The sequence below is a fragment of the Perognathus longimembris genome, chromosome 1, assembly GCF_023159225.1.
Source record: "Perognathus longimembris pacificus isolate PPM17 chromosome 1, ASM2315922v1, whole genome shotgun sequence".
NCBI lineage: Eukaryota > Metazoa > Chordata > Mammalia > Rodentia > Heteromyidae > Perognathus > Perognathus longimembris.
This window is the reverse complement of record NC_063161.1, coordinates 91,847,133-91,865,612: the sequence shown is the minus strand read 5'-3', so window position 1 is coordinate 91,865,612 and position 18,480 is coordinate 91,847,133. Positions and strand designations below refer to the sequence as shown.

At 41.8% G+C, this 18,480-nt stretch overlaps 1 protein-coding gene across 5 annotated transcripts in view; it reads left to right on the top strand.

Moving 5' to 3' along the window:
* Positions 1-18,010, top strand: part of Pcsk5 (proprotein convertase subtilisin/kexin type 5) — a 411,976-nt gene extending 393,966 nt beyond the window's left edge. For 3 of the 5 annotated variants that reach the window (XM_048332181.1, XM_048332173.1, XM_048332167.1), the window contains 6 exons: positions 1,675-1,905; positions 3,854-4,031; positions 8,703-8,920; positions 10,362-10,462; positions 12,575-12,761; positions 17,265-18,008. In XM_048332181.1, coding sequence (XP_048188138.1) covers positions 1,675-1,905; positions 3,854-4,031; positions 8,703-8,920; positions 10,362-10,462; positions 12,575-12,761; positions 17,265-17,665 — 1,316 coding nt within the window. In that variant the 3' untranslated portion in view covers positions 17,666-18,008. Of the gene's footprint in view, positions 1-1,674; positions 1,906-3,853; positions 4,032-8,702; positions 8,921-10,361; positions 10,463-12,574; positions 12,762-17,264 lie in introns of all 5 variants that reach the window. The other 2 variants (XM_048332196.1, XM_048332189.1) reach the window with 2 other exon arrangements.
* Positions 18,011-18,480: the final 470 nt, after the last annotated feature.

Genomic DNA, 18,480 nt, shown 5'->3' with positions numbered 1-18,480 from the left:
TCTCCTTTTGAGGTTTGCTTCCCACAGTTCATCCTTTTCTTCCTGTTCACCTTCAGCCCCTCTGTCCCCCATTTCAAATACCCCTTGCCCCCCAAGCACATCAGTCCCTATGCACTGAAGAAAAATAGCATTATTTATACCTCCTATGTTATGACTGGGCATGGATTGTTTGCCTCTTATTCAGGATCAGGGAACCAAAACACAAAGTAACATGCCCATTGTGAAGAATTCCCAAACAAAGAAGAAAAGCATTCTGGGAAAGACTGTCCCACAGCCACAGGCTGCTGCTCAAACCTTTCTTGGGGCATCACGGCAGCACTGGCTGGTGAGGCTTGGGAAGGACCTGGATTTGGCTCCTTACCCTGCCCTTTGCTGGCCGAGTGATTCAGCATCCCAGCCTCAGTGTTCTGACATAGACATAATAAGATGATAATGACAATAATACTAACATCACACATCTATTCAGCCAGAGCGTGAGCCTGCTTCCTGCCTGCTTCCAGGCTGGGGCAGCAGGAGAGACAGATCTCTGCCTTTGTGGAATTCACATTCTATTGGGAAGGAAAGAATGGGGATGGGCTAGGAAGATGGGCCAATGGGGTTAAACATTGCTATCACAGAAGAAGGAAGGGATGAGGCAAAAAAATGAGAGCATATGTCTGCAAACACCTAGGAGAAGATTCTAGAAAGAGAATGACAACTGCTAAGGGCTGCAGGTAAGAGTGAGTTGCTTTATTGTAATGTGTCTGATACATTTTTAGGGTGCCCATAGATGCCTAGTCCCTCCCCTAGGTTCTATGTACACGTAAATGAATGGGAAATAATTTGTATTGGCCATGAGTGATTATGATTATTCCGATAACTGCTGTCTTATGAGAAGTTGAGGGGATGACTTTGACCAAGAGAACTGTACTCATGAACTGACTTGTTGAATTGAAATTCCTTTGTACAACTACTTAAAGGCATAAATAAAGCCAAGCATTGGTGGCTCACATCTGTAAATCCTACTCAGAAAACTGAGATCTGAGAATTGCAGTTCCAAGACAGTCTGAGTAGGAAAGTCCATGAGACACTTATCTCCAATTAGCCACCAAATAGCTGGAAGTGGAGCTGTGGCTCAACTGGTAGAGCACTAACTTTGAGCAAAAAAGCCCAGGGACAGTGCCCAGGCCCTGAGTTCAAGGCCCTCCTCTACCCCACCCTAACCCCAACACACAAACAGACAGAGAGACAGCCACATACACACACACACACACACACACACACACACACACACACACAAGCTGAAGTTGTTGTGGGGAGGGAAATGAAAGGTTAAGGAGCAATGGGGGTTATGATGGTAGAAATGACCACACTAATATATGAGAGAGACCATGCTGTATGTAAAGCTTGTCATAATTTGGGGGAAGTTAGGTGGTTGTGGTGAAGCTTACCAATATTTCTGGGGTAGCTGTTGCAGTCCAGAGCTCTTTGGGTGCTAGAGAGAAAATGAAGCCATCATTTTTTCTCATTTTGTAATGGCAGAATAATACCCTTAACCTTGCAGCCCAACAGCACTACCCAACTCATGACCCCACCATCCTTGACACAAAGCCCTAGAAATTTCCAGAAGAAGAAGACTTTATTCCTGAACTTCTTTCACTATTTTCTCCTTCCTTCCCCCCATCACACCCACAGATTGCCCCAAGTCCTGCCACACCTGCTCATCATCCAGGACCTGCAACACCTGTCAGGAAGGCTTGAAAAGAACCAAGCTTGGAAAATGCATTCCACACAGCGAGTGTGCCGCCATCGAGTACTGGGACGAGGATGGGCACAAGTGTCGGCCATGTCACCGGAAGTGCTTACACTGTTCAGGGCCCAAGGAGGACCAATGCAACACCTGCCCGAGGCCCAGCCTTCTTCTCAGTGAGTTACTCCCTGCCCCTTTCTCCTCCTACACCCCCAGGAAGGCTTGGCTTTTCTCTCCCTCTAGGGAATCTACCTGGCAAGATGCTTGATGCCTACTGGATATCAGCTTCTTGCCTAGTACATTTTTTAAAATTTTTCTCGGGAAAACATTCAAATCTACAGAAAAGATCCATGGCTGAAAAAAGTGAATAGATGACTGCTCATTGCCCAGATCGACTATTAGGAATATTTGATCCCATTTACTTTTCCATTGATGATCCCTCTGTCCTTAAACCCATAACATATCCTTTCCTATAGCACATGGTTCCTAAGCTTCCTGACATAACCACAGGACACTTATCAATGCTAATCAATTACACTGATGCAGTACTTGAGTATCCCCTTGGCTAGAGTTCCATCTAGGGTCAGCCTTTGAATTGAGCATTCTTGTCTCTTTGGCCTTCTTCAGTCTGGAGTATTGTCACAAAACTGTCTTTGTCTTTTATAATATTGATTCCTTGTTCTCACCTTGTGGACTGGTGTGAGTTGTCTCAATGATTGATAGAGATTATGCATTCTCAGCCAGAGTAGTGACATTGTATCCCATGTGTATGATATACACCTGCCTCTTATCACTGATATAAATGGTGATCATCTCGTCAAAATACTTAATTTTTCTACTGCATGAGAAACTGTTTACTATCAATCCCCTTGTAATTAGTAAACAGTCTTTGAGACATCTTTCACACATGTTCATATTCAGCTCCTCATCAAAATTTCACCTTAGCAGCTGTTGATTAACAACTTTTCTTGGCCAAATATGATTGCTGGCACACATATATACATATATAGATAGATAGATCTATAGATAGATAGATAGATAGATAGATAGATAGATAGATATCTCTGTAATCCTAATGCTCAGGAGACTGTGATAGGAAGATTGAGAGTTCAAGATTAGCTTGAACTACATAGTGAGACCTTGTCTCAAAACAAACCAAAATCATCTTGAGCTGGGCACTGGTGGATCATACCTGTAATCCTAGCAACTAGGGAGGCTGAAATTCAAAGATCATGGTTTGAAGCTAGTGGGAGCAGATAAATCCAATAGATTTATTTCCAATTAACCAGCAAAAAGCCAGAAGTGGAGGTGCAACTCAAATGGTAGAGTGGTAGCCTTGAGGGGGAAAAAAAAAAAACTAAGCAAGAGTGTAAGGCCCTGAGTTCAAGCCCCCAGTTTTTAAAAAAAAATATCATCATCAGGCTGGAAATATGGCCTAGGGGTAAAGTGCTTGCCTCGTATACATGAGCCCTGGGTTCGATTCCTCAGCACTACATATATGGAAAAAGCCAGAAGTGGCGCTAAAGAAGCAAGGGACAGTGCTCAGGCCTTAAGTTCAAGCTCCACAACTGGCAAAAAAAAAAAAAAAATCATCATCTAAACATTGTCCAAGGTTGGCTTCTTTCATAAGATTTAGTCTGAAGGTGATTGCTAGTGCAAAACAAGCTCTAGGGTGTTCAACAAGCCATGATTCTGCTTAAAACCAGCACAGAGGAAAGCAACCCAATTCAACTGGAACCACAAGACGTGGAGGAGCTGAACTTCCCCGTGGACATGGGGAAAACTAGAACATGTTCATAGTTGCCTCCTTATCAGCAGAGTACACAGATTCTTGCCATGGAAACAAGGGGAAAGTTTTCTTTCTCATTCTGGAACATCTCTATCCAGGGATTCCTTACCCCACTGCTGATCCACACTGATTTCTGGGCTCTCTGCACTCCTGCAGTCTTCTAGCCAGATCTTTTGAGGGAGGCGGGTGGGAATCACCTTTGTTCCAGAGGATCTTCTTCAGCCCATGGGAACATGGTGTTCTTCCTCGTGAAGACTTTCTCCTGGCAAACACACCAGGTATGGGAGCCATGGATTAGGCTAGCTCTCAAGACAGACTCTTCTCCTCTGCTGCAGATACCACTTGTGTGGAGAACTGCCCAGAGGGCTACTACCCCAATGAAGCCAGCCATCGGTGTGATCCTTGCCACAGCTCTTGCAGAACCTGTGAAGGGCAGCACAGCCTACAGTGCCTCTCCTGCAGGCCAGGCTGGTTCCAACTGGGCAGAGAGTGCCTGCTTCAGTGCAGAGATGGGTAAGAGGTTCAGCCCAGGCTCCTCCATTGGATTCAGGGCCACGCCACATAGCAACCCATTTTACACATCAGAAAACCAAGACTCCACACTACTATAATGTGAATAACACTGCTAAAGAGAAGCAAAAACGAGTCAGTTCACAACAACAGAAGAGAAATATGAGAGGCAGATGCCCTGGTGAAAGAACGCAAAAGGTCAAAGGGTCATGGCAGATTCACAGGTGTGTTGGGCCTAATTCAGGCCCAGCCTCACTGATAATTAAAGCATGTCAGTAAATTTCAGGCAGAGACAACACCACCTTGTTCTTTGAGAGCAGCCCGTCTGGTAGTGGATATTCTTTTCCTTCAGTTCCAAGACTTGGTCTGTTCCAGATAGACTATGGAGAATATAATATGAGAGATACACTGTTTTGCACAAAGGACACAATTTCAGTCAACATCTCCTTTTATTTACATTCATCTCCACCCTAGCATACCTTCCAAAAATCCACAAATTCCAGGTTGCTTTGCTGAGGACATCCTACGTACACCTGATGGACCACTTTAGAAGTATTTTGCAGATAAGAACTCTATTATTTTTTGATGCTTTGTTGTTATTATAACGGTGATGTCCAGAGTGGCTACAGTTACTTGAGTCAGGTAATGAGTACATTTCATTTTGGATAATGTCACCTTTTCCCTCACTCTCTTCCAGGTTTTCCCTCTCATCCCTATCCCAACAAGTTGTGTAGTTCATTTTCCACATAATGTCTAGTGAGTACCAACCACAGTGTTTGTTCACCCTTTATCCACTTCTGTGCCCCCCCTTTACCCTTCAAAGACAGATAAACTAAAACAAACAAGACAAACAGAAAAGAAAACAAAAACAGCAACCAATTGAAAACCTCTTGTTTCCATTTCCCGGAGTTCATTTTGACAAATATTATTTTATATGATCACACACACATAAGCATTATGCTTCCGTGTTCCTCTCCTAAGAGTAGCCTCCTTTGGTCTCACTGTGTGTGAATACTAGGAGAAGGATTCTATTATTTTTTGTGGCTTATCAGAAGTCTGATTCCTAGCATATTAGGAAGAGGGTTCCATTAGGTCAATCTGATTCCCCTCCCGCCACCAAGCATCTCAGAAAAGAGAAAAATTGCTAACTTCCTCTTCCAAACCAGAAACCTAAGGAAGAGCACTGAGGTGTTGCAGACCCAAATCAAAGGACCCCATCTTCAGGTCTTCCTTAGATGTGTCCACCCACATTCTGAAGTACTGTGCTTACTTCTGCTAGTTTCCTTCATTTTAGTGTGACATACTGGGATGCATTTTTATTTCCCTCATTCATTTATTTTCCCATGTATTCAATACATTTAATTTTTTTAATACCTTGTAAAGCCAGGTGCCAAGGACTCATGCCTGTAATCCTAGCTAATCAGGAGGCTGAGATCTGAGCATCATGGTTTAAGTCCAGCCTGAGCAGGAAAATCAGTGAGACTCATATCTCCAATTAACCACCAAAAAAAGCCAGAAGTGGAGGGAGCTATGGCTCAAGGGATAAAGTGACATCTTCTCTCTTATTTTATTTATTTATTTTTATTTTTTGCCAGTCCTAGGACTTGAAGTCAGGGCCTGAGCACTGTCCCTGGCTTCTTTTTTTGCTCAAGGCTAGCACTCTGCCACTTGAGCCACAGCACCACTTCTGGCCGTTTTCTGTGTATGTGGTGCTGGGGAAATGAACCCAGAGCTTCATGTATATGAGGCAAGCACTCTTGCCACTAGGCCATATCCCCAATGACATCCTTAAGCTGAAAAAGCTAAGGAATAGCACTAAGGCCCTAAGATCCAAGACCTAGTGCTGGTGAATTGACATATACATTGACTTTCCAGAGTTTATCCTTATTCCTATGTATCTTCTCAAGAAAATTATAAGCCCAGAAGCTGGAGGGGGGAGGCTTATTTTTCACACATGCTACTCTAACACTCTACACAGATTCCCACACATTAGCTGCAGTCCAAAGCATTAGCTGCACAGATCAATGGAGGAGGATCTCCTGCTAGATGGGAGTGGGGATGGACTGCCTGGCCAAGCCCTTGGCTTCAAACTGATCAGTATTTGAAAAGATCTGTGATACCACATACAGAACCCCCATCTTCCCCAGATCCAGTTATGCAACCCTCTCAAAAACACACACATATGCACACTCACACACACACACACACACGGATATAATGCTACAGTGTAAATGGAATGCAGAAGGTGGAATTAAGGAACTTATTTGTCTCACAGTGTGTGCAGTTACCCTAGGAGGGGGGAGAGGGAGGGGAAGAAGGAGAGGGAAAGATTAAGTGCAGGTGGAAATTCAGTCCTTGTAGAGTCCATGTCCACATGTCATGGATCAGTCTCATGTGGTGAATCGCTTTGCTTTGGACAAGCAGGGATATAGCTTTCTGCTCCCCATCCCAAACCACATCTGGGGATTTAATTTCATGGAATAGTCTTTAAGAGCCAAGAGTCTGAGTCAAGAGTCAAGTGTCTGTGCTTATGCATGGGATTCTGCAAGGCTGTGAGGCTTGTGGAACTCCACAGACCCCCAAGTGAGCAGCTATGTAAACTTCTTTCTCTTATATGTCCTAGCAAATCCTGCATTGACAATTGTTTTAGCATCACTCTTTGATAAGAGAGAGAGGGATGTGTGTACTGAAACAGGGGCTTCATGAAAGTCAAGACCTGAATGCTGTCCCTTAGCTTTTTCACACAAAAACATTGTTCTACTTCTGGCTTTTTGGTGGTTAATTGGAGATAAGATCTCTTGGACTCTGGCCAGGATGGCTTCAAACTGCAGTGGTCAGATGTCAGTCTCTTAAGTAGCTAGGATTAAAGGTGTGCGCCACTAGCACCAAGCTGATAATTTTAAAGATATTCATTGAATTAATAACCTTTTTCTCCTCCCTATACAATTCTATAGATGCTTTTCATCTGTATAATTCTAATAGCATAATGTAATTTAATAACAACTGATAAAAATAATTTGTGCTGCCTTAGAGTTTGCAAAACATTTCTACTCATAGTGTATCTGTGCTTTATGATTTGATTCTAGAACAATCTCCTAAGGTTGATTAGTTTCTCCATTTTACAGATAAGGAAACAGGTTCAGAGCAGTAAAGGAACTTTCCCAATGTCCTCTAACAATGAATCCAAGGTAGACTGAGTACTGAAAGTCTGAACTTCCAACCCCAGGCCTGTGCATTTCCTCTGCAGTGTATGAGTCTCACTTGTTCCTTTGGCTTTCTTTCCTTTGAGTCATCTGTGGTCTGTGCCAAACACTCACTTCATGATTGGTGCTTTCTTTTCATTCTATTACGTCTCAAATGCTTCAGCTTTAAGATTGCCTCAAAGAAATAATTATACTCCACCCAACTGCAGTTGTGTCTATGAAATCCCTCAAACACACAAGGCACATAGCAGCTACTTAATAAATGGTGATTCATGTTAGTATTTGTACCCCAGAAAACCATTGCAAAAGACATTACATGTATTTCAAAAACACTAACCTCACTCATGCTACCTCCTATTTCAAGATTTGTTTTAGGTTGAGAAGTTAGAACCACTCAGAGATACATTAAAAACACAGAAATATGATACAGGTGTGTATGCCTGTAATCCCAGCATTTAGGAGGCTGAGACAAAAAGATAGTTTGAGGCCTATCTAGGCTGCATAGTGAATATAGGTGGAGAAGGAAGCAAGGAAGGAAGGGATGGAGGGAAGGAAGGAGGGAAAGAGGGAAAGAGGAAGGGAGGGAAGAAAAAGAAAGCAGGAAAGGAAGGGAGGGAGGGAGGAGGGAAGGAAGGAAGGAAGCAAGGAGAGAAAGAAGGAAAGAAGGGAGAAAAGAAAAAAAATCAAATCAAATTGAACAGAACAGAACAAAATAGAATAGAATAGAATAGAATAGAATAGAATAGAATAGAATAGAATAGAATAGAATAGAATAATTACAGTACCTTCCATTCCCAGATCCTATTCAACACAGCTTATGGCTCAATTTTGGAAAGCCAAGTACAAGAAAAGGCAATGGCAGCACACAGTTACTAAGCTGTTACTACATGTGATAGTGGCTAGATCTTTTCACAGGTGTTACCCAACATAAGCCTCACAAAAAGTGAGACAAAGGTTGTAATGCCCAGTGCACAGGAAGGTAAGCAGAATCATTATTCATTCGTGTCTTGGCAGTGCATTTAATGGATGAGGGTAAATAAAGAGCCCCTAAGTCACCTAACTTGTCAGCTGATCCTCCCTAGCTAACTATGATTTTACATCACACTCAACTTACAAGCAAAGAGTGTGTAGCCAGTGTTCCATCTCCTTGGGTTTTGCATGGGAATTGTGCATTTAAAACTTTCAGTGAAAAAAATGCACCTGTATTGAACATGTACAGACTGTGCCACTTGTCATTATTCCCTAAACAACACAGTGTCACAACTATTTACATGACACTTCCATTGCATCGGGTGTTCTAAGTAATCAACAGGTGGTCTGAAGGAGGATGTGCAGAGGTGATGTGCAAACACTTACCATTTTGTATAAGAGTAATGAGCATCCTTGGATTTGGTACCCAGTGGGCTGGAGCCAACACCTTGTACATTCTGAGAGATGAATGTATTCCATCTTGCCTCCCTCTGGGTTTCAGATATTATGCAGAAAACTCCAATGGCCAGTGTAAGAAATGTGACAAGAGCTGCAAGTCATGCCGGGGTCCACAGCCCACAGATTGTCTGTCATGTGACAAGTTTTTCTTCCTACTCCACTCCAAGGGACAGTGTTATCGCACCTGTCCCAAACATTACCACGCAGAGCAAAGCACTCAGACCTGTGAGAGATGCCATCCAACTTGCAATGAATGCAAAGGTAAGAGAGGAGCTTCCATGGTTTTTCCTGTGCAGGTGGAAAATGGAAAGGTTTCCTCTCTGATTTGTCTCTGTCTCCCTTCTCCCCTTTCAGTGGCTCTTCAGGCCTCTAGCATCAGACCCACGCCTCTTTAGTACATGCTCAGCTTTTCCTATGACAGTTTGCTCTTCTTCAGATTCCTGGCCCTTCAAAATCCAGGTACAATTGTGGTGTCTTCTGGAAAACTGTTCAACAGCTCTGTCTTCCTTCTTCACCTGCAGCAGCTGCCTAGGAAGTCTGTCCACTGCTATCATTTCAAGTCCTCTCAATAACATGCTGTTTACTCTCATATGTAGTAGTTAGATCTAAATGATAAACACATATGAAAACATTTTTTAAAAGATCCAGGAAAAATTTGGCAGCCTAAATAAGCAATTTTACAATTAAATTGCATTTCACTGACTTTGACTGACCCCCCAAAAGTCCAGCAAGGTGGCTCACTCTTATAATCCAAGTTTCTCAGGAGACTGAAATCTGACGACCACAGTTCAAAGCCAGCTGGGAGGAAACCTGTGAGATTCTTGTCTCCAATTACCTACCAAAAGAAAAAAGCCATTATAATATAGTATAATATATTATAACTGTACATAATATAATATAATATAATTACATAACATATTATATAATATGTTATATATTATATATTATATTTAAAATTAAAATATACATACACACACATACCAATACATAGGATGTCAAATTTCTGGGAAAACGCTTTATAGTTCTGAAGAGAGTTTCAAAAGAATCTATGATGACTGTGGGGAAAATGGAAGAGAACAGAAAAGGCATAGGCCGGACTCAATCATCAACAGGTAAGGACTGTTTGTTGAGGAACAGCAAGGGCACAGACCTTCTCACGGGTTTGGAGGGTATGCAAGGGGGTGAATTTGGGACCAGGCTTATATGGGGTCTGAACAAGGAGGCAGGTTATTGAAAGTGCCACTAGGTCTAGGAAGTTGGGGCTTTTCCATTTGGCTCACAAGGGGTTGTTTACAGCTGGGCCTAGGTGAGATGTCCTTACTGCATATTAAAACAGGTTCCCAAATGGAGGTTCTGCCTGGTATCTGTATGGGCCTGAGGCAATAGGGTGGAGAGGGTCAATCCTTCAATGACCACCATCACCATCGCCACTGCCAAAATTAAGAGCCACCAAACTTCAAGTCCTACGTGTAGTGCTGTTTCCAGACTGTCTACACAGCTTAGACTAATTGGATAATTTAAAGGACTCCACTCGGTCTTGTAGACTTCTTTTTTGGTTTTTTTTTTTTTTTTTGAATCTTCAATTGACCCATCTGCTTCAATTCACTTGACATATTCCTTTTTTCTAAGGGGTCTAGATCCTACCATGAGAGAGGTTGAAATCTGAGGTCTGTTTTATAATTTTGATTTTTTTTTCTTGCAGGAAAACGAGCATCAGATTGCTTGTCTTGTGTGTGGAGTTACCACCTCATGGGAGGAATCTGCAATTCAGATTGTTTTCTGGGGAAATACAGAGTGGAAGAGGTACTCCCCCGCCCCAGAAGTCTATGAACACTGTTCCCATATTGTCCTGGACAGTCAAAAATACCTAAATTCCTACCCTCACTACAGCTTAAGTTTAATGCCTTAAAATCATCTTCCCTTATATCAGGAAGTAATGGTCCTGCCTGACTAGAGACTTCCCTTCAAGGACAGGATCAGAGGCAATCTAAGATAAACAATGGGTTCTAAGAGCCTCATAGGTTCCTGTGATTGTTGTTCAGGATGGTAGAAGTTTCTATCTGTATAAGAATGTTAGGTTAGGGGCTGGGAATATGGCCAAGTGGCAAGAGTGCTTGCCTCATATACATGAAGCCCTGGTTTGATTCCCCAGCACCACATATATAGAAAATGGCCAGAAGTGGCACTGTGGCTCAAGTGGCAGAATGCTAGCCTTGAGCAAAAAAAAGCTAGGGACAGTGCTCAGGCCCTGAGTCCAAGGCCCAGGACTGGCAAAAAAAAAAAAAAAGAATGTTAGGTTAGAAACAAAAGCTGTCTTCTCTCTTACTCGTGGTTCTGTAACTGGAAACATCTGACTCAAGACATATAAGGAGCACATTGATTTTGATCTTTCATTTTTCTCCATCTTTTCTTTACAACACAGTTAGGACTTCTTTGCTTAGATGCTATAGGTTTTCTGAGTCTATCCCTGTCTCTTTTGTTTGTTTGTTTGTTTTGTGTTGCTGATGTAGGGTCACATTGTGTAGCCCAGGCTGCCTTCTCAAACTCTAAGATTACAGGCATATACCATCATACCCAACTTCCACTTATGTCTCATGTTTTCAATTAAAAAAAAAAACCTTAAATCTCTCCATGGTGAAATTGAAACAAACTAGCTTATTCACATTTAAGCTGTCTTTAAGTTTTCACATTAGCCCTCATTACAGTTCAGAGTACTGGAGGCTTGGGAGATCAAATAATTTGCTGTAGATCACATGAGTGGTAAGTAGTAGTTTGAACTAAACTCTAGGTATCTGATGATATAAAAACAGCACAAGAAATGTATCCAATGCCTAACATATGAAACTGTAACCTCTCTGTACATCAGTTTGATAATAAAAATTTGAAAAAAAAACCAGCAAAGACTTACTTTTACCCCCCCCCATTCATTATGTTTACAATTGAAAAAAAGCAGTGGAGAAACAGTTCAATAAAGTAAAAAACATGATGAGTTCCTCAACAAGGGCAATTTCCATCTCCTTTTTTCTCCTCTTCTCTTTTTTAAAATCTCTCCTCTCTTTCTTGGTCTCTGTGTGTTTGATTCCCTCTCTTTCTCTTTCTCTCTTTTGGGTATCAAACATGTCTTCACACATACTAGGCAAATACTTTAATAATGAGCTATGATCTTCACCTCTTTATTCTTCCTTCTGTTTTGCCATACTTTGAAAGCTACAGGAGTACAATAGAAGGTATCTTCCTTACCCCTATTGGCAGCCCCTGGTAAGGGGCTATTCATTGACAGGCCTTTTTTGTTTTTCTTTTACATCTCTCATCTGACTGCTTTAACTACAGTCACCATTTATATAATTCCTGCTCTAGTCCAGAAGAATCTAATTATCACAAAGGCTGCCACAAGTAGCTAACATAAATGAGTGAGGGATGCTGGGTAAAAGGAACTGAGGCACAAGCTTGGTAAAAAATAGAAACTGATATGTCACCTGTGTGTGTTGGTGACATGAGAACAAGTGCAGGACATTGTATCACCTAAGCGAGCAGAAACAGGGGCCATTGCCACTGAGCTGGTGGTGACAATGCCTTACAAGAGTGATGAATCAGTGTTGACAAGTCAAAACTAGTCCTTGGCCTGAACTCTCCTTAAGCACATGAGCGTTCTGCTTATTAGCAAACTATTCCGGAAGCTTGATCATCTAGCAGGTCTTAACAGTCAGAGCCCAGCAAGGGCTATAACCCACTTGTACACAATTGGTTCTATCTCTCGCCCAGCACAGTTGAATGGACCCCAAACACACCATCTTTCTCCTGTCCTGCCCTACTTGCCTCTTTAGTTACAGGGACAAGGTAGAGTCCCCATTGGAAAGCTCCAATGCCTTGATCATCTCTCGGCACTCAAAAGTTCTTTCTTACTCTTCCTCACAGGGAGAAAAGTTTGATTGTGAAGACTGCCATGAGAGCTGCATGGAATGCAAGGGACCTGGCAACAGGAACTGCACCATGTGCCCTGCTGGCCTGCTACTACACATGGATGACAGCCGCTGCCTCCACTGTTGCAACACCTCCAGTCCCACCAACTCCCAGGATTGCTGTGACTGCCATGAAACCATGGGTGGGTGAGGATAGAGGATGGGCAGCCTGCAGAGGAAGAGCATTCCTCCGGAAGCCAGTGGAAGGAGCAAGAGAAGGAGCATAGAAAGTTCAGGAAAATCAGTATGGCTACCTTTTAGTTGAGTGCCTACTAGAAACCTCATTCCCTTTCATCCCAGTTTACAAGTGTGTTAGTTAATTCCTTCATGATATAATGACTACTTGAGAGAAACAATTTAGAGGAGGAAAGGTTTGCTTGGGCTCATGATTTCAGAGCATTTAGTCTATAGTTACTTGATTCCATTGCTTCTGGACCAGTGAGACAGACGTGGTGAAGTGAAGCTGCTCACCTCATGGTGGACAGGAAGCAGAAAGGGGAGAAGAGGAAAGAGGATAAGGTACATCTTTCCAGGGTATGCCCCCAGTGTCACACTTCTTCCAATGAGGCACTCACTTCCTTTTTTCCATGATGAGTTGAGTCCTCTGGATCCAATCACTTCTGACAACCCAGCAACTAGAAACCAAGTCCCCAACACCTGAGCATTCACACTGAAACATAAGTTGGCCCTATTTTACAGATGAAAGAGACTGAGACTCAAAGAGTTGGATTTGTGTAGCCAAATCCACATCAGTGTTAAGAGGCTCATGTGTAATTTAGCATATGGGTTTGCTGTATAGCAAAGCCTACACTCTCGCTACTGCTACTCTCTCAAGTAGATATAGAATTTGACCTTTACAAATTTACTTTATTCCTCTTTTATTCTTCCCTCTTGGGAGAAGAAACAAAAATTATTATCAAGGAAGCTGGAGCCAATGTTTATCTTTCTATAGAAGCAAGCCCAAGTCTTGTCCTTGTATTAAAGACTAAAAAAAATGAAGAATGAATTTCCACTGAAGGCTAAGAAAAAAAGTATGTGGCGGGGGGGCGGGTGTGGATATGCATTAATGCCATTCTAGGAGCTTGAACTCAGGGCCTAGATGCTTGCTGTCCCTGAGCTTTTTTAGCTCAAAGCTAGTGATCTACCACTTGAGCCACAGCTTGACTTCTGGCTTTTTGTGGTTTATAGGAGACTGACTGACTTTTCTTGCCCAGGCTGGCTTCAAACCACAATCTTCAGATCTCAGCCTCCTAAGTAGCAGCTAGGTTATAAGCATGAGTCACCAATATCTGGCTGAAAAACGTATTTTGTATTGTTATTACAATGGTGATCTGCAGAGGGGACAATATCATCCCTTCCCTAGCTCTCTCAGTTTTTCCCTCCTGTCCTTATCCACAAGTTATATAGTTCATTTTCAACATCATGTCTACTATCATTGCTATATTTGTTCATGCTTTGTCATTCCATTTCTGTGCCCTTCTTACCCTCCCAAAGACAGATAAATTAACAAACAAGACAGAAAGAAAACAAAAACAACAAGAAAGAAAATAAAACCTCTTGTCAAAAGCACATTCTTAAAATTTATTCTCTACTACAGAGAGAGATCATTTCCTTGTATTCTACACAATTCATTGCCTGATAAAAATGGTGTCGTATTTGTAGGAATATGACCCTGTGTAAGTTATAAAAGAAAGACCCGTAACTGACACCAGCCATTTAATTTTTTTTTAGTCAGTTTCTTCAATTGGGTTCCAAATATCATCTTTCCCAAAACTAATTCCTTCTTCAGCTCTTCCCCACCACCCTTGGCAGCTGGTCTCACACACACACACACACACACACACACACACACACACACACACACACACACACTTCAAGGTCTGATTGCCTAACATCTATTCTGTGTCCACAAAGAATAATAATCCTCATTTTATCAATGGCTTAAATGAATCCAGGACTGTTTGCATCTGGGGTGCATAGTTCCTGAAAACCTGTTCCTACGAGGAACTCTTTAGGTAAGCTTTCTGGTTTTTCTGTGGCTCTTAAAGAGCTACCTGGGGCAACTCTGGAAAAAAAAATTCAAACATTCTTGGGCTGAAGGTGTCGCTCAGAATGTCATCCAGCAGATCAGAATACCACATTGTTATTGCATATCTATCCCTATAGTGCTTTAACAATTCCTCCGGGGAAAATTCTATGCTAATGTTAATACTGACCAATGCCATAATATCAGCCCCATTACTTTAGAGAAGGAACTTCAGTTTGAGGAGCAAAATCCCATGAGAATGACCATTACAATCAAACAGGAAAAATGTGTTTAGCAGTAGCCATAGAGACAGAGAGAAGCTGGGAATGTGGCTTAGTGGTAGAGTGCTTGCCTAGCATGCATGAGACAGTAGGTTCAATTCCTAAGTACCACATAGACAGAAATAAAATAAAATAAAATTACATTTAAAAGGGAGAGAGAGAGAAGAGCAAGGGAAGGGGTGACATTGTCCAAAAACAATTGTACTCTTTACCTAATTTATGTAACTTTAACCCCTTTGTACATCACATTTATAATAAAAAATTAAAAGTTGAAATTTAAAAAAAGAGAGAATCACTGAGATGTATGTAGCTCAGTGTTAGCCTTTGCCTAGTATGCGTGATGTGCTAGGTTCAAGGCCCAGCATGACAGAGAGAAGAGGGGGAGGATGTTTAGCCCCAAAATGGCAAATGTTTAGAAAAAAAAGAATTAGATTTATGTACTCACTACCTTAAGTATGGAACTATAACCACTCTGTACATCATATTGGCAACAAAATTAAATTTAAAAAAAGAAAATAAAGAATTAGATCTAAAAGTCAAAAAGTATCCTACCTGGCAGAAAGATTGTATCCATTAAGCCAGTACATGGAACACATCTAGAATCCTTATAAGAGTCCTGGGGACAGATCCAAGTGATTCAATGAATATTTGTAGAAAACTTACTATGTTTGTCAGTTTGCACATCCAACCTGGCCTGCTAGGGGTTCCCCCACACACACACTCTACCTCTCTCTTTTGCACTCCTGTGTGGTGAGTTAAAGAAAAGGAAACAAAAATACAAGGAAATAAAATGGGAAACATTTCCCAAGGTATGCCACCAAAATGAATGAGTGCAAAATAAGAAAAATGAGCTCCTCACTCAAGTTACAGTTTAATCATTTAATCCTTTGGTGGCACTGCTTTAGTTTCTCCATGTTGAGCAGAGGTTGATAGGTAAGAACAGGAAGAACTGTCAACTCCAGAGTTGTCAATTATGATTGAAGAAATTCCCATCATTCCAGGTAGTAGTCAGCATTTAAACATGTTCAGTACTATGTTAAGAGGCTTTAAGATGTAAAAAATTCACACAACCAGAAGTATAGTAATTCATGCCAATAAAATTTTTAGTGGTATTCTGTTTACAAAATTTAAAAAAACCAACATGTTCAGTACTCTTTTTCCTGCCAGGGAGGGTCATAAAACTCCAAGAAACCAATGTACAATTGTCAGAACATTTTGTCCTTATGTCTCCAGACTGCTAAATGGAGATAGGGTTGACAGTTGACAGTTGTTCCACAAATCAGGTCTTGCCTTTGCAAAAGAGACACCTCCCTTCCTTTCCATGGGGCTTAGTTTCTTCAACTGTCAAACAATTAGCCTAAATAATTTCTAAAGCCTCATCTAACTGGAAACATCAGTGGGTTTTTATAAATTATTCTCTCTTGTCCTTAAAGGGCGGGGCATTCATTTGGATCAGGCTTAAGAGTAACTAGGAAGAAGACTCAGTTTTAGAAAAGCTCAGAGTTGCACTTGAAACCAGCTAAAGCAGCCAGGAGCTAGTGGCTCAGTCCTATAATCCTAGCTATTCAGGAGACTGCCAGGTGGGAAACTTTTTGACTTTTAGATCTAATTCTTTATTTTCTTTTAATTTAATTTTGTTGTCAAGGTGATGTCAGTCTGCTGGAAGCCAACCCAGGCAGGAAAGACCTTGAGACTCTTATCTTCAATTAACTACTAGAAAAGCTGGATGTGGAGCTGTGGCTCAAGTGGTAGAGTGCTAGACCCGGGCTCAGGAACAGCATGCAGGCCCTGGCTTCAAACTCCAAGACACACAAACACACACAAAAATAGCTAAAGCAGGATTGGAGCTGTGGCTTCAGTAATAGAGCACCAACCAATGAACTAAAGCTTCAGATATTGAGTTTGACTCCTGGTCCTGGACAACACACACACACACACACACACACACACACACACACACACACACACACACACACACAAGCAAGGCCCAAGTTGATATATTTTCTCAGGAGGTGAATAGGAAGAAGAACCAGTTTATAAGTTAGGACACTTGGAGACTGAGTTAGGGATCTCAAACTGAGATCTCAGACTGAGTTTGGATCTCAAACACTCCTTCTAGGATTTTCACTTTTTTTCAGACTTAGACTAGTACTCTCATGGAGGTATATAATGTAGTTTTAGAGAGTACTATACCTCTTCAGAAAACCAGACAGTAGACTCTACTATGTTGGGTGGAAAAACTAAAAGTGAAGTTCTTTGTGTCAGAAACTAATTATCTCAATTCTGTATCTTTCTCTCCACCCTTCCTCCCCCTCTGCTTTGGAATCCTCTTCCATCAGAGGAGTGCATCCTTTGGATGGGTCAGGCCGGGCCTGCAGCTGAGCATTCCAAGACTGCCCTGCTGGTTACCTCCTCCATCATGCTCGTGCTCCTGCTAGGGGCATCGCTGATGATCTGGAAGAAACCTTGGAGCCGTGTCCAGCCAGTGGAAAAGGCTGGCTATGAAAAGCTGTCTGACCCTAGCAAGTCTCACTCTTCCTACAAGAGCAGCTATCTCCAGAGCACCAGCTTTGAAGATCAGGTGATTGAGTACAGGGACCGGGACTATGATGAGGATGACGAAGATGACATTGTCTATATGGGCCAAGATGGCACTGTCTACCGGAAATTTAAGTATGGGCTGCTGGATAATGATGACGAAGATGAGCTAGAATATGATGATGAGAGTTACTCCTACTAGTGAACAGCCCCACCACCCCACCCCTACACCTCTCTCTCCCCACCAAAACCAGTTTGGGTTTTATTCACATACCAGACTAACGTGTGAGTGTTTGTGTCTATCTTAACCATAAATCCAACCAGAAGATGTAAGAACTGTAATCCTTGCATGCTTCTTTTGAATGGCTAAAATTAACACATAGTTTCTTCCCAACTGTAATTCAGGAACAATAATGACATTCAGCAAGGTTCTGATGACTCATACTTGTAATCCTAGTTACTCAGGAGGATGAGATCTGAAGACCACAGTTTAAAGCCCATCCAGGCAAGAAAAATCTGCAACACTCTTATCTGCAATGAATTACTAGAAAGAAAGAAATAGAAATGGAGATGTGTCTCAAGTGGTAGAACTCCAGTCTTGAGTGAAAAAGATAAAGGACAGTGCCCAGAACCTGAATTCATGCCTCAGTACTAGCACAAAACTAAAAACAAAAACAAAAAAAAGAATGAAATTAGCCGGGCAGCAGAGGCTCACACCTGTAATCCTAGATGCCCAGGATGCTAAGATCTGAGGACTGAGGTTCAAAGCCAGCCCAGGCAGGCTGGTTTAGAAAAATCCAGAAGTGGTTCTGTGGTGTAAGAGGTAGAACAGTAGCCTTAAGCACAATAAAACAAACAAACAAAAAAAAAAAAACGCTCTGGGACAGCACCCAGGCCCTGAGTTCAAGTCCCGATACTGGAAAAAACAAAAGAAAAGAAATTCTAAGGTATTTTTCTCAAAAGAATGTGTCAAGACAAAAGCACAAGAAGTGAAAATGAGACTTGTAAAAACTATTC